The following is a 25,886-nucleotide window of genomic DNA, read 5'->3' on the forward strand; positions in this document are numbered from 1 at the left end:
GGGCAAAGGTTCTTTCTCTGATTCTTGCCTTTATTTCATTTCTTTAGAGCAAGAGATACCACATGGGATGATCCACAGTGAAATGAGACCCAAAGAAAACTAATCCTGGAACAGAAATCATGTCAGCAGCTTATTTTAGGTTTTAGGTTTAATTGTCTGCATATCTCCTTAGATCATAAGAGCTAGGAGGGCAGGAACAGAGTCCATCTTGTTCACCAAGCTAGTCCCGGAGTCTGGCACACTACATGGTACACAGCAGGTTCCATGGTACTCAATAGGGTGCTCCATACATGGTCCTTGATTTGGCTAATTCAGGGGCATCTGGAACTTACTGGTACTCTCCTGCTATCTAGCTGCCATCAGCAACTTCTATTCTGGAGCTAACTCATTCCAAGTGTGGGAATCTGATGATCTATTGGAAGAAAGTAAAGCCAGGGTCACTGATAGGCCATCTCTGGAGGCTTGGGTTTTAGGACAGACTTGGCGTTGGAAATGACTCCTGGGGTGGGGTCGGTAGAGTAATCCACAGCCTTGTTGGCTCTCTAAAACTGGGCCTACCGCGGCCTCTAGTGGACAAGCAAAATCACTGCCCTTTCTGGGTGAAGGTCCAGCTTCCGCCCTCTTTGCCCCCAGGATCTCTAGGTTCTCCATCCTTGGACCCAGGGTCAAGAGCGTACAAGATGGCACCACTAGCAAATTAATGGACCATATCAGAACCATAGACCAGCCATGCAACAGACCAATTCATTAAAAAATGCCCATTATGTACAGTACAGAGCACCCTGATAAAAGCATGAGGAGAGAGAAGAGGGAGATAAAAGAAAAAGACAAGGGTGCTGCTCTTAAGAAACCTATGATCTAACTACGAAGGCAAAACTAAAATTTTTTAAAAGCAAACAGCGAGCCTGTCCTCAGGTGCCAAACATTTCAAGAGCTGAGTGCAGAGGATCAGTGCAAACTCTCTTGCCTAACTTTTCTCATCTGTAAAATGGGGATAATAAAATTCACCTTGCAGGGTTATATGAAGATTAAAATATGGTGATGGGGAAGAGAAAATATGACACTATTGTTGTTGTTATTCAAGTAAGTTCATCATAAAAAATTTAGAAAGCACATTTACGGAAAAATGTTCACAGTAATACCACTATCAGAGATAAGTACTATTAATCTAACGATGTGCATTCTTAAGCACGTTGAGCATGTCTGCAGAAACAGGGGCATTCTGGGAGCGGTACAAAATCACAAGATAACATAGAATTACAGAGGGCCTAGAAAGTTATACATGAGCATTCATACTTAAATTCTTTTTCTTTTTAATGTTTGTGGCTTTTTTGGCTGCCTTGGGTCTTTGTTTCTGCACGTGGGCTTTCTCTAGTAGCGCCGAGCAGGGGCTACTCTTCATTGCAGAGCGCGGGCTTCTCATTGTGGCAACTTCTCTTGTTGCGGAGCACGGGCTCTAGGCTCCCAGGCTTCAGTAGTTGCAGCACGCAGGCTCAGTAGTTGCGGCTTGCAGGCTCTAGAGCACAGGCTCAGTAGTTTTGGCACACAGGCTTAGTTGCTCTGTGGCATGTAGGATCTTCCCAGACCAGAGATCAAACCCGTGTCCCCTGCATTGGCAGGCGGATTCTTAACCACTGCACCACCAGGGAAGTCCCATACTTAATTCTGAAGGAAACAACATATCAGCAAAGATGTGACATACTTAAAATGATATTATTTCCTGCAGATCTCTGCATATATGTTGGGGTTAGCAGAGGGACCTTCCCTGACCACCCTGCATTAAATAGCACCTCCGATCCCTTTCCCTGCTTTAACTTTCCTCATAGCACTTAGCACTCACTGATGTATTAAATATTTGTTTGTTTATAGTGTCTCCCTTTCACTAGAAGTAGGCTTCCTGAGGGCAGGAACACCATGTATTTCATCCACTGCCTCACCCCCAGCACTGAGACAGTGCCCTAAAAAGAGTAGGTGTTTAATATTTCATGAAAGGAAGGAAGGAAGGGAGAGAGGGTGGGAGGGAGGAAGGGGGAAAGAAAGGAAAAAAAGAAAGAAGAAAGAAAGGAAGAGAAATATAAAATGTAGTTGGTAAAGTTAGGTCGGCTACTGCAGTAACTCTGGGGGGTGAGGTAGAACTAGTTTAGGATGGTGGGAGGGAAATGGAAAAGAAAAAATGGATACAAAGATATTTAAAGGGAAAAATTTACTGGTGTCAGTTCCTGATGATACACAGGATTATAATAATAACAACTACCATTTATATAGCATCAGACATTGAGCCATTCACCAACACATATTATTATTAAATTATTATAACAACCCTACAGCAAAGTTATGACATCTTTATTTTCCTGATGAGGAACACAGAGCTCAGAGAGTTTAAGTAACCTGCCCAATTTCACATAACTAGTAGGTGGCAGAATTCAAACTCAGCTCTGCCCCCTAAGCAAAGTGAGGGATGAGTCAAAGTTGACTCCAAGATTCTGAACGTAGGTCATTAGCAAGATAGTCAAGTCACCGTCAGAGCTGAAAAAAACTGAAGAAACCTGGCCAAGGGTGGCAATAGAATAATTATTATCGTAAATATTGGGTTGGCCAAAAAGTTCATCTGGGTTTTCTCCAGCTGCGATGAGTGGGGGCTACACTTTGTTGTGGTGCACGGGCTTCTCATTGCGGAGGCTTCTCTTTGTTTCAGAGCATGGGCTCTAGGCGTGTGGGCTTCAGTAGTTGTGACTCGCAAGCTCTAGAGTGCAGGCTCAGTAGTTGTGGCACATAGGCTTAGTTGCTCCACGGCATGCGGGATCTCCCCGGACCAGGGCTCAAACTTGTGTCCCCTTCATTGACAGGTGGATTCTTAACCACTGTGCCACCAGGGAAGCTCCCTCCACCCCCCGTTTCTTGTTATAGAAGAAGTTTTAGTCTCTTAAGCCTTCCCCAAGTTCCAAAAAGCAGATTCAAGTAGTTAATGATTAGAATAATCACAGGACTCCTGGTTCCTCCTAAAGGGATATAGATAACATCTGATGCATATCTTTGAGTTGTTCTGCAGAAACTAAGACGCCCCCACCCTGACCCAGGTAGAGGATGGTGACTATATTCTGACCACAAGCACTAGAACCCGGACTGGTTGGAACCAGAAGGTTGATGATTGAGATTCCCAAAACATCATCACCAACCAAATAGAAGAAAGTCCTTGAGCTGATCATGCACCCTGCAACCCTCACCCCTAATGTTGCATTTAAAAACCCTTCCCTGAAAGCCATCGAGGAGTTCAGGTCTTTTGAGCACAAGTTGCCTGATCTCCTTGCTTGGCACCCTGAGATAAATGCTGTACTATCCTTCACCACAACTCAGTGTCAGTAAATTGGCTTTGTAACAAGTAGAGCAACAAACAACATCAGCTATTTCTGCAAGAATCCCTCTGCACACCACCCCAGAGCCCCTAGAGTGCTGAGAGTTCATCCTGTGCCCATCTCCACCACCCTTCTTTATGGTATCCAAGGAACAGCATCATTTCTGGCTTCAGGCCCAGATTTATGTCCACCCTTGATCAAGGTATCTTCTCACATGGAGCTGGAGTTTCCAGTCTTGTGCCTCTGTGAGTACAGAGGCAGCCTGCCCTTGTGCAAGAAGCACTAGGGTGGTTATATCAGGACAATGGGGTTTATTAGGGCTCTAGGTCCTATTATACTCCTGCTTCCCCACTTGCCCACTCTGCTCCCACCACTTCAGCATTCTTTCCACCCCTCAGATATTTTTATCTCAGGCCGTTGCTGCTCTTCCTTCTCTGAGGAATGCTCTTGTCACAGATCTTCAAATGACCACCTCTTTACCATCATTTAAGTCTCCCGTAAAAGTCACTTTGTGAGGGCAGCTAGGTCTGAGAACTTCAGCTAAAGTGGTTCTCTATTCCCTCCCCATTCCTTGCTCTCTGCCTCATTTCTTTATTTTATATTCTCTGTAGAACTTACTCCAGTCTAAAATGACCTCTTTCGGGATTCCCTGGTGGTGCAGTGGTTGAGAGTCCGCCTGCTGATGCAGGGGACGCGGGTTCGTGCTCCGGTCCGGGAGGATCCCACATGCCGCGGAGCGGCTGGGCCCGTGAGCCATGGCCGCTGAGCCTGCACGTCCGGAGCCTGTGCTCCGCAACGGGAGAGGCTACAACAGTGAGAGGCCCGCGTACCGCAAAAAAAAATAATAATAAAAAAAAATAAAATAAAATGACCTCTTTCTAGTTTCATCACCTGCCTACAAGAATGTAAGTTCCCTGAGGGCAGGAATTTTGTCATATTGTTGTCTTCTATTTCCCAAGTGACTGAAACAGAGGAGGTGCTTAATAAAATGAAGAAATGAATGAATGGATGAGTGTCCCCTCTGAGATAGTCCCTGGATTCAGGACTAGGGATGCACTGAGATAAATGTGAGTTGGGTTTAAGATTCCAATCTAGATCCTATTGGTGCTATGAGCACAACCGAATTGAACCCCCATGCCATTTACTCCCCCACATCTCTTTCTATTCATTTCCCTTCAATCACATTATCCCAGCTCTACCACAGAGTAGCTATTTGCCCTTAGGCAAGCTGCTTTACCTTTCTAAACTTGGTTTCCTCTTCCGTAAAGTGGGGCTGATGGCTCCTACACACACAGGGTGGTGATGAGAGTTAAATGAAATAGCTTATGTTGAGTGCTTAGTGCCTGCACCCTGCGTGTAGCAAGCTCTCCCTAAATGTTAGCTACAATTGTGATTTTTATTATCTTCTCTGCCTTTCCTGTCTCTCCCTCTAAGCACCCTGTGCACCTCAGGTCTGCCCACCAGGGGGCCCCACATGCTGCTGTTCATGCCCAGGCCATGCCCGCTGGTGCAGGACATGCACCTCACCTCAGCTCCTCCCTTTTACCTCTGATGACAGCTCTGTCACCTCTCCACCAGTGCTCCCTCTTCATCCCAAAGAACTCAACCCCTTGCTCCAATTCTTCATGCATTCCACAAATACCTATTGAGCACCTACTATATGCCAGGCTTTGTGTTAGGTGTTGAGGATACAAGAAAGAAAGATCTGGTACCCTCTGTCTTCAAGGTGCACACAGTCTATAGGGGAATGGTGGAGGGGCCAAGAGGCCGAGGGAGCCCTGACCTGGATTTGCAGGGTCAGAAGGCAGGAATCAGTCTGCCCTTCAGAACGAGCCCTCTAGCTGCAAAATGGAAGGGAGTTCCTCCTTGCCAGCCCCTCAGCCCCTCACTCCAATCATTTTGGCTTCTCACAACTCATCTGAAACTCATTCCTACAACACACCTGAAATTCTGAGCTCAGCTCATTCCCTGCATCTCAGACCCTACTACAAACACCTCGTTTCCTCATACCAAATGCTTTAGTCCTCACTCCAAATATTCTCAGCCTGTCACCCCAAAATCTCATCCCCTATGCCCAGTAGGAGTTGAGCCCCTCACTTAAAATACCTCAGCTTCTCTTTTAAGAAATACCACAGTCATTGATTTAATTCGTGGTTCTTAACCCTTTTTTCAAGCTCTTAGACACGGGAGGGATGGGAAAACACTCCCACCAAAGACAATGGCTTGGTTGGGAGTAGTTCTCTTTGGGGATGGGGCATATCAGCTTTTCTGTGTGTGGTTGTAATTTGAAGTGTCCTCCAGGGGAGAGAGGGGCATCCCTTAACCCCTCCTAGTTTGGGGATTGCTTATTTAAATGTTTTCATTTGTCTTTCTCTTTGTTTCTTTTCCTCATTATCATATCTTCTCACTAGTTTCAAATGCCTCACCACAGAAAATTTTCTGAGTCCTTGGAGAAAGGCCATTGACCTCATCACCCCTAATTCTCCAAAACTAGTCATAGAATCCTAGAGTTGGAGGGGATCTCAGAAAGCACTTATCCAGTGAGTTTCAAACTTCTTTCAGGGACTTTTTTTAGCCATGGACTCTTTTTTTTTCAACAAAATCTTATGTGGAATCCCAGTATATTAAGCAGCTGCTAGGGCTTGACCATGTAACCCATAGGGTTCTGTGGATTTAAAGTATGGATTTAAAACCCCCTTGCAGTACAAGACTGAATTCTCTTCAAATTTATTGTACAACATCCCATAACAAGCAGGTACCTATTCTTTGTTTCCAAGAGTGTCATCCCTCTTGCATTTAAATACCTCACTTTCATGCCCATCAACAAAGGATTGGTTTAAGAAGATGTGGTATATATATATAATGCAATATTATTCAGTCTTAAAAATGATTGAAATATTTCCATTTACAGCAACATGGATGGACCTAGAGATTATCATACTAAGTGAAGCAAGTCAGACAAAGACAAATATCATATGATATCACTTATATGTGGAATCTAAAAAATAATACAAATGAATTTATTGACAAAACAGAAACAGACTCACAGACATAGAAAACAAACTTATGGTTACCAAAGGGGAAAAGGAGGGGGGAAGGGGTAAATTAGGAGTATGGGATTAACGGATACAGACTACGATACCTAAAATAGATAAGCAACAAGGATTTACTGCATAGCACAAGGAAATATATTCAATATCTTGTAATAACCTATAATGGAAAATAATCTGAAAATATATACAAATATATAACTGAATCACTTTGCTGTGCACCTGAAACTAACATAATATTGTGTCAACTATACTTCAATAAAAAGAAAGCCTCACTTTCAACTGCCCCATTTTCCTCAACTCTGAAGAGTAAGTAACCTTATACTCTAAAATTGCATTCCAAAATTAGGGAGGGAAGCTTCTCTCATTCAAGGAGAAGTCCCATGGTGTGATCTTCAGAGACTCCAAAAAGAAAGATCAGCAGAATGACGGAGGGTCTGCCTAGTGGGGCTCCTCTGGTGATTATCAGGAAATCCATTTCCTGTGTAAATCCGTTCCCCGCTCTGTGGGCATGGCCTGAGTGCTGGTGCTGCCCAGGGGACCGGCTGCAATGGAACATAGCCACTCTTGGACCCCATGAGGTTGCCATAGATACTGATGCTCAGGGAGCTGGCAAACTCCTTATTATTTATATGTATCGTCCCTCTAATTGCCATGGGGTAGCTGGAGCTCGTATGGCTGCTACAACAATGGGGATCAAGGAGTGTGTGTGCCAGGGTGTGTTTGTGTGTGCACAACAAAGGTGTCTGTAGGCTCCAATGGCCACTGTGGCCACGTCAGAGAGGCTGTTGAGAGTAGTGAGGGAGGGAGGGAGAAATGAGGTAGTAGAACCCTCACCCTCTGCCGGGAACAGGTCAGGTTTGTAGTCCATGTTTTTCTGTTTTCCCTTGGGATACCCTAGGGGCCTCCGTGGCAGCCCTGGTCTGTGCTTGTTCTGACGTCTCTCCATCTTCTCACTCCACCTTACATTAATGAATATAAAGTTTCAGCATCTGGAGGTCGGGAACCAAGTTGCCTTGAGGGCTCAGGAATGGCACACTGATGATTAATATGCAAGCCTTGTTACCAGAGTGCAGGCTAGCCGTCACTTCTGCCTTTAAGGTGGATGATTTACTGTCATCCACGTGTATACAATCTCATTGCCCTGCCCTACACTGGGACTTGGAACCAGGCTCTTACCCCGGTGCTTCGAGATAGGAAGTGGACTTACTCCCCAGCGCCTTACTTCCTGTTGCCCTGAGGAGGGGTGGGGCATGATATTCTGTCACCTCAACCCTTCCCTTCTGCCCTCTGCCCTCCTTCCAGGCAATCTATTAATGCTTTTCCTCTCCTATTTCCTTAATCACCCCCACTGGGCAGTCTGGTTCTCAAACCAGCTCCAAGGGCTGTCGGGTAAGGAAAGGAGAGGAGCCCTCCCTGGGAGCTTTGCTCCACCCATCCCCTCAGTGAGGTGGTCTGGGACGCTGGGACGCCTCTCAGCCTCTCAGCTGCTTTCTCCGGGCGAGCCAGCCTGCTGACAATGGAGGCCCAGCTCCCAGTGGGCATCTTGCTGTAATCAAGACTGAGCTGCAGCAGTTGGCTGAGCTCCGCCCTGCCCAGTAGGGGCTAGCCTCTGACTTGGGGTACAGCTGCCCGGGCAGGTCAGGAACCTGCCTGGCCTGTTTCTCCTTTGCCGAGACAGTTGTGTGCCTCCGTCCTACCATCCTCTGACAGTGGAGACAGAAGCCAGGGCCCCAAGGAGTCCCTTCATTCCACAAATTATTTACTAAGTGTCTGGGGGCTGAGTTAAGAGTGGTGAACAAAGGAGGCAGAAGCCCTGCCCTGTTTCAATTTAGTGGGAAGGCAAATATTAAACAGATAGCTAACACTCTCCTACTTAGGTACCAGGTACTGTTCTAAGTGCTTTGCGTGATTTAGTCCATTTAATACTCAAAACTCTGTGAGCTAGTTAGTTACTATTACTCTTCCCAGTTTTCAGATAAGGTAACTGAAGCACAGACAAACTAAGTGACTTGCCGGATGTCACACAACTGGTCAGTGAGTTGCCCAGATATCCAAGTCAGGCAGTCTGACCCCGAGCTCACTCTTAAGACAGCCATGCTCTTGCTCTACTGCCTCTCATACCAGTAAACATATCATTACACAATGTGATGAGTGCCATAAAATAAAATAAAGGGTGCCTGCAAGAAAATGGGGCTATTTTTTTCTTCCTTCCACTTGCTCTTCTAGCCCACACCGCCCAAAGCCTTTTCTAAATGGTTCCCATTTCATCCCTTTCTTAGCTGGCCGGAGAAAACATTCTCTCATCTCTAAGGTTGGAGTGCAGGAAGGCAGAGTTCCACCTGCATCCATCGCCCTGGCCTGGTCTCCCTGAACAAACCGTGCCTGAAGGGTTTTATCTAATAATGGCCCTGATGCTTACACAAGTCTAGACTGTCAGCTTCCCGAGGGAAGGCTTTTGAGAGCTGGCTCTGCACAGACTGGGGGCGTCTCCCGAGTGTGCAGTGTGACACGGGCTTTTTGACCTTGGCCCTCTCTCCACATCGTGTGCGCCGGACTCGAGTGTGGAGCTTCACCAGAAAACTCCGTGGTCCAGACCCCTACACACTCCCAACACACACACACTCGCACGCACGTTCTGAGCACTTGTAGGGTCCGCCCTGAGACAAGCCCACAGGTCGCGAACCTTTCAGCTCCCTCCTGGCGGCCCGGAGCTGAGACCACCCCCCTCCTCCCCTTCGCTCCCCAGAGCGCTCTACCCAGTCCAGGCTGCTCCCTGGGAGGGGCGGGGCCGGCGGCGGGAGGCCCCTCCCCGGGGGCGGGCCGGGGCCGGGCAGGGGGCCGGCGGGGCTGGGGGCGGGGCGGGCGGGGCGGGCGGGCGGGCGGCGCGGGGGTGTCCCTCCCTCCCTCGCTCTCCCCGGTAAAGTCTCGCGGTGCTGCCGGGCTCAGCCCCGTCTCCTCCTCTTGCTCCCTCGGCCGGTCGGCGGTGACTGTGCACCGACGTTGGCGCGGGCTGCACCGCCGCGTCCGCCTGCCCGCCAGCATGGCCACCACCGCCACCTGCACCCGCTTCACCGACGACTACCAGCTCTTCGAGGAGCTCGGCAAGTACGGCTCGCCCGCCGCCCGCCGGGGCCCCCCCACCCTGCCCCTGCCGCCCGGGCGCTATGCGGCTCCTCGCCCCGCCCCCCGGCCCTGCACCAGCCGCTGCAGCGCCCCCTCGGCCCGCCCCACCCCCAGCCTTTCCCGCCAGCCGCCGGGGGCCCGGTCGCCCCCAGCTCCCTGCCCCGCAGCGCCCTCCGCGCCCTGCAGCAGCTGCCCGGGCTGCTGCACCCCGCGCTGCCGCGGGGACTGCAGCCCCTAGAGCGCTCCTGGGCGCCCCCCAGCCCCGCCCCTCCTGTAGCCTTGAGGCGGCCCCCAGCCCGACCCCACCTGCTTGCTGCCCCCTTCACCCTCAGTTCAGGAGCTCATTCAGCATCCCGTCCTATGTCCCACGCGCCTGGCACTCAGGACCCTCCCCGCAGCTCCAACCCCGCTGCGGTGCCCTGGTGTGGGGGGATATTTGCTAGCCGGCCCCGCCCCCGGCTAGTGCAGCTTCCAGGAACCCAGCCCCACTGCTGGGCAGTGCTGCAGCACCCCCGTCCCCTCCCCCCATCCCTGCAGCGGTCCCGGGAGCCGCGCGCCGCAGCCGCAGCATCCCCCTCCCCTCCGCACTGAGCAGGCCGCTGCAGCAGCCCCAGTCCCCCAACCCCCACCCGCGGCGGCGAGCCCGGCCACTGCAGCCCCCGCCCTGCCCGCCCCCCTAGATGTTTCCAGAGCTGGAGAGTGGGAGCTCCCGTGGGGGACTGGGAGGGGGGAGCGCGGACGTAGAGGGAAATATCACGGGGAGGGGGAGCTGTTGATGTCTGAGACCCACAACTGGATCCTCTCTTTCCCTGCTGTCAGTTGAGCCAGGATGCAGTGGGATGTAGCCGGGTGAGGGGGATTTGAGCCTCACTTTCCTCACCTTCCCCCATGGTTGAGGGAGATTTCTCTCTCAGGGGATTATACCCTCTTTCTAATCTCTCCTCCTACCCCCAACTATTCCTGCTGAGAAAAGGGCAGGGTCTCTTGCCTTCTCCGGGTCCTCTAGGCCGGGACAGCGGGACTGCAGGGCTGTCCGTGAGATGCAGCAGGTGTGTGTTTTAAGCATCTGCCACCAGCTTGACGTACAGCCTGAGGTTAGGGCTGTTGCTTTGCCCAGAACTAGATGTGGGTGTGGGAGTAGGGTGGTCCTACACCCACATCTGTTGAGTGTCCTGCAGAGGCCATATTCTTCTGCCCCATGTTGGATGGTGATAGGTACTAAGGTGTGGGGGGGTGATTTTGACTAAAGGTCTAGTGCTGGGAGCATCACTGTCCTCAGACCTGAAGTGTGTTTGCTCCGTTTCCCAGTTCTTTCCCCCTTCTCCCTCCAGGGGTGCTTTCTCTGTGGTCCGCAGGTGTGTGAAGAAAACCTCCACGCAGGAGTATGCAGCAAAAATCATCAATACCAAGAAGTTATCTGCCCGGGGTGAGTATTCCCCGTCTTGGTCTCTCCGAAGGGTGCCTCCAAGGGCTATGGATTCTTCTGAAGATGCTCCAGGAGTTGGGGATTGTGTGTTTTAGCACTTGGAGAAGTGATGGGATTTCAGGGTGGGTGGACTTTGAAACCAGGCAAGGAATTGTATGGGGAACAGGTAGAAAAGAATGAAGATGTAAGAGATGTAAGTTGCTGCTGGGAGGAGTAGTCTGTGAAGGCTCAAGGGAGTTTGGTTTTTATGGAGGTGGAGGATATGGGGAGTGGTGGGTGGCTAGCTCTTCATCGGGGTCATTTGGAGTCTGTGTTTGGGGCAGTGGTAACCACTCCAGGCCTGTCGGAGTCCCTATGCCCCAGTGGGGACTTAAGATGAAAATGCAGTAAGTGAACAGCTCTGACAAATCCAGCCTCCCCCTGCCCAGCAGGCGGCAGAACAGACTCCCAGGGGAAGGGAATCTGTAAACATCAGGGGAGGCTGCTACTGGCGAGGGCTTCTCAGGAACAAATCCTGCCAGATGAACTTGATTGCTTTTTTGATCAAATTACAAAGTTGGTGATGCAGCAACAGCAGATGCAGTCTGTCCTGGGTGGAGGCTGATGCCTCATGGTCTGGAAATCTCAATGGCCTGGTTGGAGTGGGAGCAGCTTGGCCTCGGGATCTGAGAATTGTGAAGGCACAGGCCTGAGGGCCTAACGTGTGAGATACTTCCAAGTACCTGAGGCCAGAAGGGTTGGGCCCGTGTCTCTCACACCTTGAACATACACTCTCTGCACCTTGTATTGGGTGCTTGCCAAACTCACCTCATCTGATAGGTATAGACCCAACAATGTGTGAAGTGCTCTGTGAACAGGTATGGTGAGTATGGAGGTATGTAGATGGGTCAGGTCATCAAGAGCTGCAGGGTGTAGCACCAAGACAAAGATTATGAGGCTCATAGAAAGGAATTAAGACTATGCAATAGGATGCGATAAACGTATTAGGAGCCAGGACAGATGCCCTGGAGAAGATGTGGGCCATGGCTAGTAATGACCTGGGCGTCTCTGGGGTAAGAGATGTAATAGATGTCCCTAAGCATTGGAGAAGCTATAAAAATGACAGTGGGCTTCTGTCATGTCAATTATTCTGGGACCTGTTTAGCAGGGCTGTGTCTGCCTCCTGGCTGGGAGGGCCTCTCTCCATCCCAACAAGCAGGGATTGTCTTGCTGTCTCCCTCCCAGCCCCTGTCTCTTGCTGTTCCTCTACATTGGCTATTAAGTTGACTTATTTGTTTGTTTTCTTTCTCTCTGGGTACCTTGAGTCGGAGGCGATGGTTGCCATAGAGATATGTGGGCAGTCAGATGCCCTCCTTCCATGGGGAGGCGGGACAATGCGGTGGGCTGGACTCTTTGGCAGACATCCTCTGGCCAAGGATGCAGGGCGCAGGCAAGGATGACGGTTTGAGAATGGATACCTCCCTGTTCCCACACAGCATAGCCCTGGTGCATCAGAAATGGGGCTGGTGTCTGGTGTCTCCAGTTAATGATGCAGTGCTTTGCTTTCCTCATCGCACCACTGTCCTCTGACCCAGGGGTGAGGGAGGGAGAGAGAGACAGCTGGGAACTGAACTCTGGGATGAGGATAGCTGGTGTGGTGACTTTGTGGAGCTGTCTGCCTTGGGCCATCATTTTCTACTCCTTCCCTACCCACCTGAACTTCCCTAACCTATGTGATCATGTCCCTTCCCACTCCTCACCTTCTTTCAACCTTGTCCCATCTTTCCCAGCTGATATCTTTCTTTCCCTGCCCAAATGGGATGAGGTTTCGTTTCTCTTTGATTTTTTTCTCCTCAAGAAGATTCTTGTGTAAGATCATATGCTTTAGGCAGCAACTCCCCCTCTCTCGAGATGGTTATGCCAAAACTGGGGCTCTGCTGTGTGGCCTGTGTGCCAGGTTAACTCTGGGACAGAGGCCTGGTCCTGGCTGATAGGCACAGATGCCAACAGAGTTCAGGAATATGTAAGTGCCCGTACTGTTTGGAGGTTGAGAGTGGGAGGATGTTGTCTTGGAGATGGAGGGAGCCGTCCAGGGGCTGTGCTGTAGGTGTGGGCGTAGGGGGTGTGAGCTCCTGGGGAGGGTTGGGCCAGTGCCCACTAGGCTGGTGCCCATGGGGTTAGGGAGTGAAGGCCGTGGCTTCCCTGTAGCCTCTCAGTTTACGCTGTATATTTTATAAAGGTGCAGCAGCTGGGACTGGGTTTCACTCGTCGCTGTCTGTCTGTCTGGGGCTCCACAGGTGTTGGATTTCTGTGTCTGGGAATGTGGTGGGTCCACCAGGGTCATCCATGAGGGTCTGAAGGAGCTTGCTGTGTTTGCTGAGTCTCTCTGCCTGTTATCTTTCTTGTTTGTGATCCTCTGTGCTGCCAAGTGAAAAAGCATATCGGGCTGGTTCTCCTTGACATCCATGGTAAGGTGGCCCAGGAGGCATGGGGAGAGATCACCTGGTCTTCTGGGGGGTCAGCTCTGGATGGTAATCCTTCTTTTGCTCTGTTGTTTCTTGTCATGGTGGCCTTGGGGGCCCACGGTGGTGGCTGTGCGACAAGGTAGGAGTTCACGTGGCTGACCCTTGAGTGCTGTTGTTGTCTGCGGGCCTGTCTACGTAGAGTCACTGAAAGTCACATAACGTCACTCCATTTGCTTTGGAACAGCAGTAGGTGTAGAGTTGGGGCTCTTAAGGGAGCCGGTGGTTCCAAGCTTAGCTCTCAGCTAGGCTGCGGGAGGCATTTAAAATAGGCTTGGATGCAGAGCTAGTGGGCCAGGTGATGGCAATGATAAGTCGTTATTTTAAGATTTAAGAGCACCCCCTCCCCCAGAAGCCTGAGCCCTTATGTCTTTTTTTATTTTTAAATCTTCATATTCTCTTCTTATCTTTATTCATATGCATATAGATTTTCACCTCGTGGAGCATAACATTTTATATCCCACTCTCTTGCTTATATCCAAAGCATTTCCCATATTGCTACAGTTGAAGGGCAAATGGTCCTTTCTTTTCTCTACATAGTTTAGGATTTATCTTTGGAGCAGTTCACGTCATAAGAAACTTCTCTATTTGGACCATTTATCTGAATTCCAATTGCTTTCACTATGATGGGATACTTAGCCTTACTAAGAGGTGCTATTGGAAACAATATTATGAAATCTGTTATAGCACTTGCTTTGTTTATTTATTTATTTAATCTGTATACCCCATGTGAAGAAATTTCTACTGAAGCTAAATGTAAGCAAAAGCTTTCCCCTTCCCCAGGACCTGGGAGGTAAAGGTAGGAACCATATCTGTTTCTTTTACTTTGGTGTGGGCGGGGCTGGATACATATTGATACAGCAAACTGCCTTGAGCCTCCTATACTTGTTGAGTGAATGGACTGTGTAACCAGCCTGGTGGCCTTTTGGCTTTGGCGCTCAGGAAACTCATAGCCAAGTTGCTGGATCCCTTGTACCCTGGTGCTAGCTTGGGTTCCCCCTTTCTCATCCATGGAGCCAGGCTGTAGGCCTGACACAGCTGTAGGGGAGGACAGATGAGGTTAAAGACCTGTGCTTGGAGAATAAAGCAGGTGGGAGATATAGGAAGACAGTGCAGCTTATCATCTTCCTTCCGTGTCATAAATGGCCTTATAGGGCAATGTTGGGACTTCCTCTAAGCAGCAATTTTCAATTTTAGTGTACAAGAGGATCACCTTGAAGACTGGTTAAAAATGCACATTCCTGGGCTCTATCCACAGAGATTCTGCTTCAGGAGGTCTGGGGTGGAGCCTCAGAATCTACATTTTTAACAAGTGCCTTAGTGAATTTCATGCAGGTAGACCCTGAGCCACACTTTAAGAAATGCTGTCTAAAATCAGCGACAGCTGTGACAGTTGCTGTTGCCATGCTCTCTGAGATTTACCAGACACACCTTAGCCCAGCCTTCTCCAGGTGGTGTATTGGCCGGTATGTGGCCATCTGTGTACATGGGCTGTTCTGTGATTAGAGGCCTGCTTCTGAGTCCCCAGATTGGGGTGTCAGTTCGTGTCCAAGGCTGTGGCAAGCTGAGTGGCTGGAGTTGTGGCATGTTGGCCACCAGAAGGGCAAAGGCTGTCCCTTTCTGGGTCCAGCTGGCCCTGAGGAGTGAAATAGGATCCCCCTGGGTGGTGCCAGCTAAATGTCTCCACCCCCATAGTGTTGGCCTGCGTAGCCCCCATGATATTTGTGTCCCCTGTGGTATCTCCAAGTGAGACTTTCCTGTTAAGGATGAAGAGAGAGGAGGGTGATACAGCAATGAGGGAGGGGCAGAAGAAAGAGAAATCTATGCTCGGGAACGCTGGGACTCTGGGACTTTAGGAAACATTTAAGGAGATTAGATATTAGATCCAAAGCCGTACTTTCCTCCTGAGGATAAAACAGACCAATTTCTGTTGACAGAGAAATGGGCATCCTATATATAAGTGAAGGAGCTCCTCTGACTCTTCCCCTTGGGTAGATGAGGAAGCAGCCTGGAGGCCCCTTCTTTGTGCTAAGGGCCAGTTTCATCACACAGTCATGCTTTGAGCTGTGTCACTTAGCTCGCACAACACTGGCCTGCCTCCCTGCCCTCCCACCCCTTTCCAGAGTGGCTTGGGGTGCTGGCATCATAGTGTGGAGTTGGAGGTTGGAAGGTGGCCCCATCCTGTAGGGGAAGCCCTGCTGTTTGCTTCTTCCTGCTGCTTGCTCTGGTCCCTTGTTAGGAGCTGTGCTCCAAGCTTTGAGGCTGTGCTGAAACCCTAGAGGTGAGTGGCTGACCCCATTCTCTGCTGAGGCTAGAGACAGGGAAGGGGAGGAGTGGGTGTGACAGGCTGCTGCTCCATCTCTGTGCTTGCTGCTCTCTGGACAGCCTTGGCGGGCTGACATGGGCCTGATCCCATGGGTGCCAAAAGGGTGGTGACAGGAAGAAATGGGCACTTTGCACCTTCTGAGTGCCTCTCGGCAGAGGCCCTTTGTCTTCTGCCCCTGGCCAGCCAGATCTGTCCCACAGCCAGTGGGGAAACCAAGACACAAAAGATTGGTTTGTTTTGAGATGTAGGCATGCCAGTGATTTTGCCAGTGCTCAGATCCCAGCATCCTTAAGCAGTATGGACTTCACTTACCCTTTGACTCTTCCCTTTAAAATACATATTCTGGATATTTTGTTCCTGTGATAAATCCTGATATATCACCCCCATACCTCTCCATCTAGGCCCAGAGCTCTAAGCCCAGTGGAGCAAGTCCCTCCTTTCTGCTGGCTAGGTCTTGCTGTCATCTGTAACCACCTCTGTGGGTAGAGACTGCTCTATGATGGGGATATTTCCAGCCACTTCCCCCCAACACCACCTCTACTTCCTGGGCTCTATCAGCAGCAGCAGCTTCCCATCTGCTCCCCTCTCTTCTCCTCCCTCTCTTTCCCCTCCCCCTGCTTGCTGCTGCCCTGGGAGGAGCTATTTTTAGGGGCTGCTTCCTGGGATGTTTTACTTGGGGCTGGTTACCATGAAGGAAATGTCACCAAAACAGTGGGCAAAGGCTGCAGACACCCGGAGCCCTGCCAGGGGCATGGAGAACTCGGCAGCTGACCCTGTTCTGGCCCTTGAGAGTGTCCAGAGGCAGAGCCTTGCCTTCTTGGGGCTTGCTAGTGACCCCATGGGGATTTTCCCTGTCCAAGCTGGTTTGGGAGACTTTCACTGTGGGTCACTTCTTGGTGCCTCCCTCCTTTTCCTCCTTAGTTAAAGCTTCTCTTGTCTTAAGATTCAGAGACCAAAGTAGGGCTCAGGTCTTTGTGTCACCCAGTTAAAACTGCTCAAGTTAGGACTGAAGAGAAGTGGGGGACAACCAGGTTAAAGGACAGAGGCCCGGGGGTTGACGTGGGCACATTTCAGGCTCCGTCTCACTGTATTCACAGCCCTCAGCTAGTCCCCGGGTGTATGGGTGTGAAGGAATTAGAAGCTGTGGCCCCTGCTCTTACATGATACACGGACTTTGCTCTTAACTGGGGACTTTGCACCTTTAGAGTGAGATTCAAAGAGGAAGGGATGTGGCATCACAATGTCAGGGTAAGGTCAATGAGACTGTGGCTTGGGATTCCCACTAGTCAGTGCCCAAGGCCAGGGGCTGTTTATAAGCAGCTGGAGAATGTGGATTATGACACCAAATCCCTATGCTGCCCTTGTTTATACTCCTCGGAGCAATATCTCCAGGGGGGGCCTGGAGGTGGGGGGGCACTTGGAAGAGCAACTAGAGGAGAGACCCACATCGAGCATCTGAACTTGATAAGCTCTGGGAAGCTTTTCCTAACCCATGTTGGGGCCACAGGCACAGACCTTTGAAATACCCTTTCAAAAGTCAAGGGTGTCATTGAGGTTGGAACTTGGGGAGAGTCCCCATAGCCAAAGCAGGGCTCTGTGTCCTTTCCCACTTACAGTGGGTTGTACGTTTAGATGGCAGTAGGATCTTCGTTGAAGCTGGTGCTGGCATTCGTGGTTTTAGAGAAATGTCACTAAATCAGCCAGCGTGTCTCTGCAGGTCTGTGGAGAATCTGGACGGCCCTCCCTGGGCCCCGATCCTGTTGGGGAAGGAAAGTGAATTTGGAGTGGACATCTCCCCTGGCGTCCTAAGGGAGAGGTGTTTCTAGGGCTCTGCCCCCCCTTTGCCATGCACCGTCTCCTCACTGCTTCCTCTTTTCTGCATCTGGTCACTCCTTGCTGCCCTCCTTGTCAAGGGTATTCGGCCTTTGTGGTGCCCTGAACCAAGTCTTGAAGCGCTTGGGCAGGAAGCGGGAGAGGTGAGGCCTCCAGGGATCCTTGTGTCCCAGGGCCTGGCTCTGCCCTGGGTGGGCTGTTAGGAAAGCCTGAACCGGGATCTTGATAACGGCCGCTTCTGCTTTCTGCTCCTGTTGCCCCCTCTGCTTTTGAGGGGAGATCCTTGCAGAGGGCTATGGTTGGAGCTGGGCTGAAGGCCGGCAGGGGTGGGTCTCTCCATGGCAGTAGCGCACAGGCAGGCAGGAAGTGGCCCTGTGCAAAAGCGGGAAGTGGCCGTTGTCAAACAGGAAGGGAGGGCTGGGCCGTGTGAGGGGGTGGGGAAGAGCCCAGTTGAAAGGTGGGTGGGAAGAGGGTCAGCCTTGGAAGGTCTGGGCTGTTCCCTAGGAATGGCAAGCTCAGTGGTCACTGGAAGGAGGGGGGTCTCAAGGGAGAAGCCTGCCTTTGTGACAAGAGCACCGGCTGATGTGTTACCACCTTGGGATGCCAAGCCAGGACCTGGACCTACCACTGTGGACCAGGCCAGTTCAGTGGCCTTACCCCTTTTGGGGCTGGGGATGCAAGTTTACAGGACAGACCTTGCATCTGGAAAAGATGCTCTGCAAACCTTACTTGTTCCTCAAACACCACTGCTGCTGGGGTGGAGCCTTTTGCTTTTTCCCAGACGTGGAGCAGCCCTGGAGGGGACAACAGGACCGGAAGTGAGGGGGGAAGGGGACAAGAGACAACAGCTGGAGAGGTGGGGTGCTGGCTGGCTGTGCGAGGGGTAAGGAGGCAGAGAGCGTGGTAAGCAGAAACCACACGGCTCATTGAGCAGAGCTTCGGGATGGCAGGGCGCCACAGCCAGCAAGGCTGAGGCTGAGGAAGACTAGGGATCCCATGGGCAGCAGCATTTCCTGGGCTGTCCTCTGTCTGATGAGCCCCTGTTGTTAACCTTCCCCTGTAGGCTCTAGACACCGGTGGGCCACCCCCAAACAGGAGGCTGTGATGGAGCCAGGTCGGAGGGCTCAGTTGCTGTGCTGTGGACCCCATGACTGCCCAGGCTGAGGGAGAGTAGGCCCGACTCTCTCGTGTCTCTGGTTATGGCCATGCGCACAAGCCCAGCCTGGGAGGTCTCATCTGTCTTATCACTGGGCCCTTGGAAAGGAGGCTCTCCCTGTGTGCCAGGCACTGTGCTGAGCGTTTACCCAAATACATCATTTAATCCACGGATATCGCTGCCTCCATTTTAGAAGTGAGGAAACTTTTTCCCAAGCTGTGTGCCTGGCTCACTCTCTCACCTCCTTTGGGTTCTAATCGAACGTCACCTCCTTACTGAGGTGTTCCCTGACCACCTGTTTTAAGTGTCCACTCTCCCGCTTCCCTGCTTTATTTTTCTCCATTGCACTTACCACGACATCTAACGTACCATCCAGTTGTTACTTTCTGTCCCTCCCCACCAGCTCCTCTAGGATATCAGCTCGATGAGGGTGGAGATAGTTATCTCTTTTGTTCACTGCCAGATCCCCAGCGTCTGGAACAGTGCCTGTCACATAGTAGGCCTCAGTAAATATTTTCTGAGTGAATGAATGAGGCTCAGATGGGTTTAATAACTCACCCAACATGGCGGCCCTGAGACTCAGCCTGGGGCTGTCTGACTCCAAAGCTGATGTGTTAATGGTCAGACTCCATGACTAAGGATCAGAGCAAGGACCAAGATGCAGCCCAAGGTTCAGAGGAGACACAGGCCTTGGGCAGAACGTGGGGCTCGGCTCCTTGGAGTTAGGGTTGAACTAAGTGACTATCTAGGACCCTCTGGACCCTGGGCAGCTCATTCAAGGAGCTGAGAGTGTGACTCTGTGTCTCTTCTCTTCTTACTCTGAGTCACTGATAAAACCAGAGCACCCGTATTTTTAGTGCTGTTGCTGTTGTGGAACTGTAACTATTAGCCAGTAAGAGTCTTAAGGGAGGAGATAAACATTAATCTTCTGGGCCTTCCCCTCAGCTGCTACCTCCGCATCGCAAGATACTCTTCTCCTGCACCTGCCCGGGCAGCCAAGCCCGAGAGTTGTGGGTTGGAGGGTGTGAGGTGAGTGGTCAGAGAGAGGGCTGGTGAGTCTTCAGCTTTACGGTGACTAGCTTGGTACTGCCATCCCACGTCCAGGGATGGGGAGGAAGGTGGGGTCGCCCTGACATCCTCTGGCCAGATCTGGAAGAAGCAAGCCCCCCTGCCACGAGGCAGGGCTAGTGCTGCTTTCTCAACTGCCTTCCTTCTGAAGGTCCCTGGCCCTGAGAGATCCCAGGCAATGTGGGATTACCTGGAGTTCTCCTGGCTGCATCCTGGTCAGTGGTCATACTGAACTCGAGGGTGGGAAGGAAGGCCTGACCCAGATCTTTGGACAGCTGGGATGGATTAGCTGGGCAGCAGGAACTAATCTCTGCCTGTCCCCATGTCCTTCTTCCACAAAGCAGAGCTGTCCCTAGAGGGAAAGTTTTAGGACAAAGCTGAGGGTGGTTGGTGAAACAATAAATATGAATTCCTTCTCATCTATAATCCGTACATTATCTCAGGCAGGCCTGGGCTTGAAATCACAGTTCTATCCCTTTCCTGCTGTAGGATCTCGGGCAAGTTATTTAACTTCTCTGGGCCTGTTTTATCATCTGTGAAATGGGATAATCAATGCACCTGCTTGGTAAGATGGTTGTGAGGGTTGTGAGGGTCATGGGAGGCTTTACAGAGGCTCTTTGCTATTTAGGTAGAGGTGGGATGGGCAGATGCCCCTACCAAGGGAGGCGGGAATTGTTTGGCAGCTATGGATGGGAAGGTACCTGCCTGGACCTGGAGAAATTGAGGTGAACTGGACTATGCCCCGCAAAGCCTGGAGTCTTTACTTAATACTCTCACTTTTCTTTATCTTGTCATCACATCATAGCAATGGAGAAAGAGGGCTCTAGGCTCGGACCACCTGTATCCACTGCCTGTCTGTGGGACCTTGGCCAGGTTACTTGAACCTTTTAAGCCTCAGTTTCCTCCTTTACAATGTAATGGAGCTAATCAGATCCTCCACTTCACAGGGTTTCTGTGAGAATGAAATAAGATAATCCGTGCCTCTGCCTGGCATATAGTAAATGCTTCATAAATAATAGTTTTTACTACTACTGTCAATGTTATTGACAAACCGTTATTAAGCCTCTGATATGGAAGGAACTCTAGGAAGCATCACGTAGAGAGGTCCCACCCTTTGAAGAGCTCGTGACCGAAAGATTTAATGTGTGATGTGAGAATTGTAAGAAGTGCTGTGGGAGACGGGGGTGGGTCATGTGGAGAGAAGTCACAGACTACCAGGAGGAACAGGGAAGACTCTGTGAAGCAGGTGACTTTGGCAGGAATCCAGCAAGTAGAGATGTGGGGGTAGAGTGGGCAGGGCTTCTAGGCCACCTTGCTTTGAGTAGTAGCAGCCCCTCTTTCTACTTTCTGGAGCTCTGCCTTCCTGGGGAAGGAACTGACCAACGCAGCTTGTTTAGATTTGTGGGCTCTTGGGTTCTGGTCATTTCACCAAAGCAGAGTAACCCCAGAGCCTGTGTGCCAAGAAGTCAGAGCTCCCAGCAGTGGACAGCCAAGAGGATCCTGGGGAGAAGCAGGATTTCTGCAAAACAGGCATCATTATCCTACCAACCTCATAGCATTGTTCTGAGACTAAATTAAAATATGTATCTGCCTGGTGTAGAAGTAAGCTCTCAAGAAATGTTAGCTAGTATTATTATTTTTTTCAAATCATCACCATCTTCATTGTCAGCATCATTATGTTTCAGGGTTGCCATGAAGACTGTATTAGAGAATATATGCAGCACTCCTAGCACAATATCTGGTCTTGTTCAGTAAAACCTAGCCATTATTATTAGTATTTCCAACAAGGAAGAGATTCTGGACACAGTGGCCCAGTAAAATCCCTGCTGTGGTGGAAAGAGCACTACAGTTTTAGTTAAAGACCTGGATTCATATCCTGGCTCTGCCACTCACTAACTTGGGAAGCTTTCCTAAAGCACTTCATCAGGAAAAGGTTGTCATTAATACCTGTCTCCAGAATTGCTATGACCTGTATTAATTCAGCAAATTGTAAGAAGGGCATAGTTGGTGCCTAAGAATTGAAAGCTTATGAATAGCCAGGTGGCCACAAATAGAATGGATGTTTGATGGCTTTTGTTTTCTCTCTTCTGCTCTTAGATCACCAGAAACTAGAACGTGAGGCCCGGATATGCCGACTTTTGAAGCATCCAAACATTGGTAAGTGCCCTTATATAGAGCATTTCTTGGGCATTTTGTGGAAGTTGGAGAGAACAGAAATCCACTGTTGTTGTGTAGGGAACCACTTCTGTCCCTGGGCCTTTTGCCTGGTGTCTTTTTTTGCCCAAGCAGGATAGCAGCCATATATTGCTCAGAATTCTGGGGTGTTCTAGTTCAGAGACCTGAGTGTCTCCATCCCTGTGGTGCCATCTCAGGGCTGGGAGTGAGGTATCAGAATATGTTTCAGACTCGCTTTCTTCCCCTCTCCTTCCGTCTTTGGGCTGAGGTCCAGGTCCTCGGCGTGTGAGGCTCTGGGCTAGTAGCCTGCCAGCATCCCTCACCAGGGGCCTTCCATGGCCATCATAAAAGGGTCCGGATTTTGTTTCTGGACTTGAAAAAGTTTTGTTCCTGTTGCAGTGTCCTGCACACTCTGGGGGTTTCCATGGTGCTCCCGTTTGTATTCCCCGGAGCCGGGAAAGCAAGCTGCCCACCCGCCTGGCTTCTCTGGAGATGGGATGGCAGGAGCCACTCGGATGGAGAAGGAGAAAAATAAAAGGATTTCTCCCTGCTCCCACCCTGACATGGGGGACAGGGGCACATTGTTGGTTGTTCTAAAGCCGAGGAGGTTTGCCTGCCACAACCCACTCCGGCTCCATTTTACATTGTTCAGCTGAAGTAGTCTTTGCCAAAAACGCTGGCCCCAATTCGGTGCTTCTTGCAGAGGGAACAGAAACTGAGCTGGCTGCAGTGTCTGAGCAGAAGCCCCGGGCTTGACTTGAGGCAGAGCAGGGCGCATCTCCTAGGTTTTCCCTGAAAGCTGTGATCATCACAAAGGACAACACGTTTTCTGCGCTCCTCAGGCACGGCCTCAATATCGGGGCTCCCACAGTGCCCTGGAGGCCTCCCACTCCGCTGGGTTGGCAGCTGGGGCTGTAAGGAGACTTGCTGAAGCTCGATGCTTCCTCCAGAGCTACTCAGCCTCCGACTTCCCAGATCTCGGGCTGGAACGCTCACCAGGAGCTCTTCCATAGGACCGTGAGGTCGTACTCCAGCCCAAGGGGAGAGGAGCTGTGAGGTAACCAGAACTGCAACCATGCAGGGCTTTATAGATGGCAATCAGCAGCTTGGATTACACTCGAAGCAGATTGGCATAGCTGGTGCTCAGCTTTGCCTGGTGCAGTCTTCCACGGAGCCAGCACCTCTCAGCCCACAAGTCCTGGGTTTGGAACCACCGGAGCTCTCTGAAGTTAGACCCTCACCTGCAAACAAGATGGTGGGGACCAAAGTGCTGCCTTAGGTAGAAGAGAAATGAGAGGAACAGCTAGAACAGCAGTCACAAACTCAGGCGTGTTTTGTTTGGCCGGCTCAGTGGTATAAAAATATTCTTATTGTTTACCAGTATTTTAAAACGAGATTTCACACTTTGAAAAAAATTCTGTTTCCCAATCTTTCAAATCAGGTTTGGCTCTGCTGAGCCCACATCCATATGTGGCCGGAATCAGCTGGGGCTGGGCAGTGGCTGCCCCTTTAGCCCGCTGGCCACTGTTTTTGCTGTTATCTCACATTTGTACTGCCTACCTGGTCCCTCTAGGCTTTGTGAGCTTGTGACCTCTGACCTAGCAGTTCCAGAGCAGGAGGAAAAAAGAATGTGGGTAACTAAAGCCATCCACGAGCACAGAAGCATTTTGGTGTTCCAGTCCCGGGTCTCAGGGTCTGCGGACAGCAACTTCCTTTCCTTATGTCCCAGGTGACCAACTCGTAGAGCAATGATGAATTGTCCTCCTGGAGGGAGGAGAACAAGGGGTGGGGTAGATGATGCAGGAGGCAGAACCATGTCTGCGTTACCTGTGACACGGGCATGGTTGACCACAGCAGGGTTAGGGTAGGATGAAGACAGTTGAGAATCAACCAGCAAGTACAAAACTGGGATTCCAGCTGAATAATGCCCGAGCCTTCTTTTTATGTTTTCTTTTAAATTAGATACATACTTTTTGACCTTTTAGACTTTACTTGGTTTGGTAGCCCCCCCGCTTTGTTTTCTTTTTAACCACCTGCCCCCAGCTCAGAATTAAGGCAGATGGAGTGACCATCTACCCCAGCAATCTGCTGTGTTCGGGAGGGAGCAGGACCCAGGGAAGGCCAGGCAAGGCTCACTCCCTTTGTCAGCGTCTGATCGCCTAGAACTGTGCTTCCGTTTCACGACTGCTCCCAGATCCTGGGCGTGTTGGTCTGAGGCCCTATTTTGGGGTCAAGGGCAGGGAGAGGGAGGGGTGAGTCAGGACTGTGTCCTGGCAGAGCGGGCTAGCCAGGCTATCTGGTGTCCAGTGGGAACCAGGACTCCTGGAGGTGTGGGGGAGCTGCAGGTCCAGGAGGTGGGGTTGCCATGGAGCCTGACCTGCCTTGTGGCAGAAGAGGAGGCAGTTTTGTCCCCTTAATTCAGTATTCATCTCCTCTCTCCACTGCTCCATCCTTCAGAGCTGTGGCCCTTTTGGTTCTAGCATCTAACTCCGTCCCTCAGGGATACAAGTGGACCAGCCCAAGAGTGATGCAGAACTGAGGAAGCTGAGAGCAGAGAGCATATGGTCCACCTCTGGTTATTGTCAGACTCTTAGGCACTTGAATTCAGAAGGGTATTTGGTACAAGGAGCCAGACACCCCCAGTTTTTTTCCCTGATAGATATTCTGCCCCAGGAGTTGAAAGCCTGTTGGAAGAGTGAACCCTAATGTAAACCATGGCGATAATTATGTGTCAGTGTAGGCTCATCAGCTGTAGCAAACACACTGCTTCGGTGGGGATGTTGATGTTGGGGGACACTGTGCGTGTGTGGGGACAGGGGGTAGGTGGGAGCTCTCTGTACTTTACTCTCAGTTTTGCTATGAACCCAAAATTGCTCTAAAAGGTAAAGTCTACTTTTTTTTTTTTTTTAAGCCTGTTGGTTCTGAGGCATCCTGCAGGACCTAAAACAGCCCTGGGAGAGTGGCCAGAGGCATGGAGTTGAGAGGAGGAAACGGCAGTAGTGCTAATCATCTAAAGTCTGAATGAAGTGTCTTCTACCTGTGCTCTGCTTGCTCCCTGCTCTAAATTCCTCTAATGAATAGACTCTGTCTTCCTTCGTGCTGAGCTGCCCCAGCAGTTTCATCACAGTTTAGCATTGTGGTTTAGAGCAGCACTTCTCAAACGTTCATGTGCTCGTGAATCGCTTAGGGATTGTGTTAAAATTCAGATTCTGATTCAGTAGGTCTCGGGTGGACCTGAGCTCCCTCACATCTCCTGGTGATGTTCACGCTGCTGATCCATGGACTGCACGTGGAGAAGCAAAGGTCTGTGGCTTTAGAGTCAAGTCCTCTAGGTTTGAATCTGGAATTTGCTGGTTAGCTGTGACCTCCGGCACATGGTTTTACCCACCTGTGCCTCCATTTTGTCATCTGTGCCTCTTCGTGGAGTTGTTCTGAGAAGGTTCAGCAAGCAAAGGAGGCCTAGGAAATAAATGGAAATGATGAAAATGGAGATTCCAGGTCCCAGAAGTGAGCCCTCCTAGACTCCCAGACCCAACTCAGTTCACAAGTTATTCAAGCCTGGCTGCGTTTTACCTTGGCCCCAGGGCCCATACAGCTAATAGTAAGTGTAGCAAAAGCAGTTGTAAAGAAAGAGAAGGAAATGTTGGATCATAGCTGAGCAGCTCCCAAATCCCTGCCCACCTGCTTCTGCAGGACTGTGTTCATCCCTCATCAGCCCATGGGATGACAGGACCTCCTTCCCACTGTGTTATTTCCATGGACATGAACAGTGATACTTTGTCAGTGCTTTTTGGACCAAAGTTTGTTAGTTAAAATGTGGCATACTGTTGGGTGGTTTTTAAAGAATTGGAAACAGCCACAAAATTTGGATT

General features: G+C 50.5%; 1 protein-coding gene across 46 annotated transcripts in view; it reads left to right on the forward strand.

Annotated features, from left to right (window-relative positions):
• The first annotated feature begins 9,272 nt into the window (after positions 1–9,272).
• The window catches only part of CAMK2G (calcium/calmodulin dependent protein kinase II gamma), a 53,968-nt gene continuing 37,354 nt past the window's right edge, over positions 9,273–25,886 (forward strand). For 24 of the 46 annotated variants that reach the window (XM_059052166.2, XM_067025358.1, XM_059052169.2 and 21 more), the window contains exons 1-3: positions 9,286–9,511; positions 10,861–10,955; positions 21,937–21,996. In XM_059052166.2, coding sequence (XP_058908149.1) covers positions 9,447–9,511; positions 10,861–10,955; positions 21,937–21,996 — 220 coding nt within the window. In that variant the 5' untranslated portion in view covers positions 9,286–9,446. Of the gene's footprint in view, positions 9,512–9,635; positions 10,579–10,860; positions 10,956–21,936; positions 21,997–25,886 lie in introns of those variants that run through there. The other 22 variants (XM_067025335.1, XM_067025342.1, XM_067025345.1 and 19 more) reach the window with 5 other exon arrangements.

The sequence above is a fragment of the Kogia breviceps genome, chromosome 2 (assembly GCF_026419965.1).
Source record: "Kogia breviceps isolate mKogBre1 chromosome 2, mKogBre1 haplotype 1, whole genome shotgun sequence".
NCBI lineage: Eukaryota > Metazoa > Chordata > Mammalia > Artiodactyla > Physeteridae > Kogia > Kogia breviceps.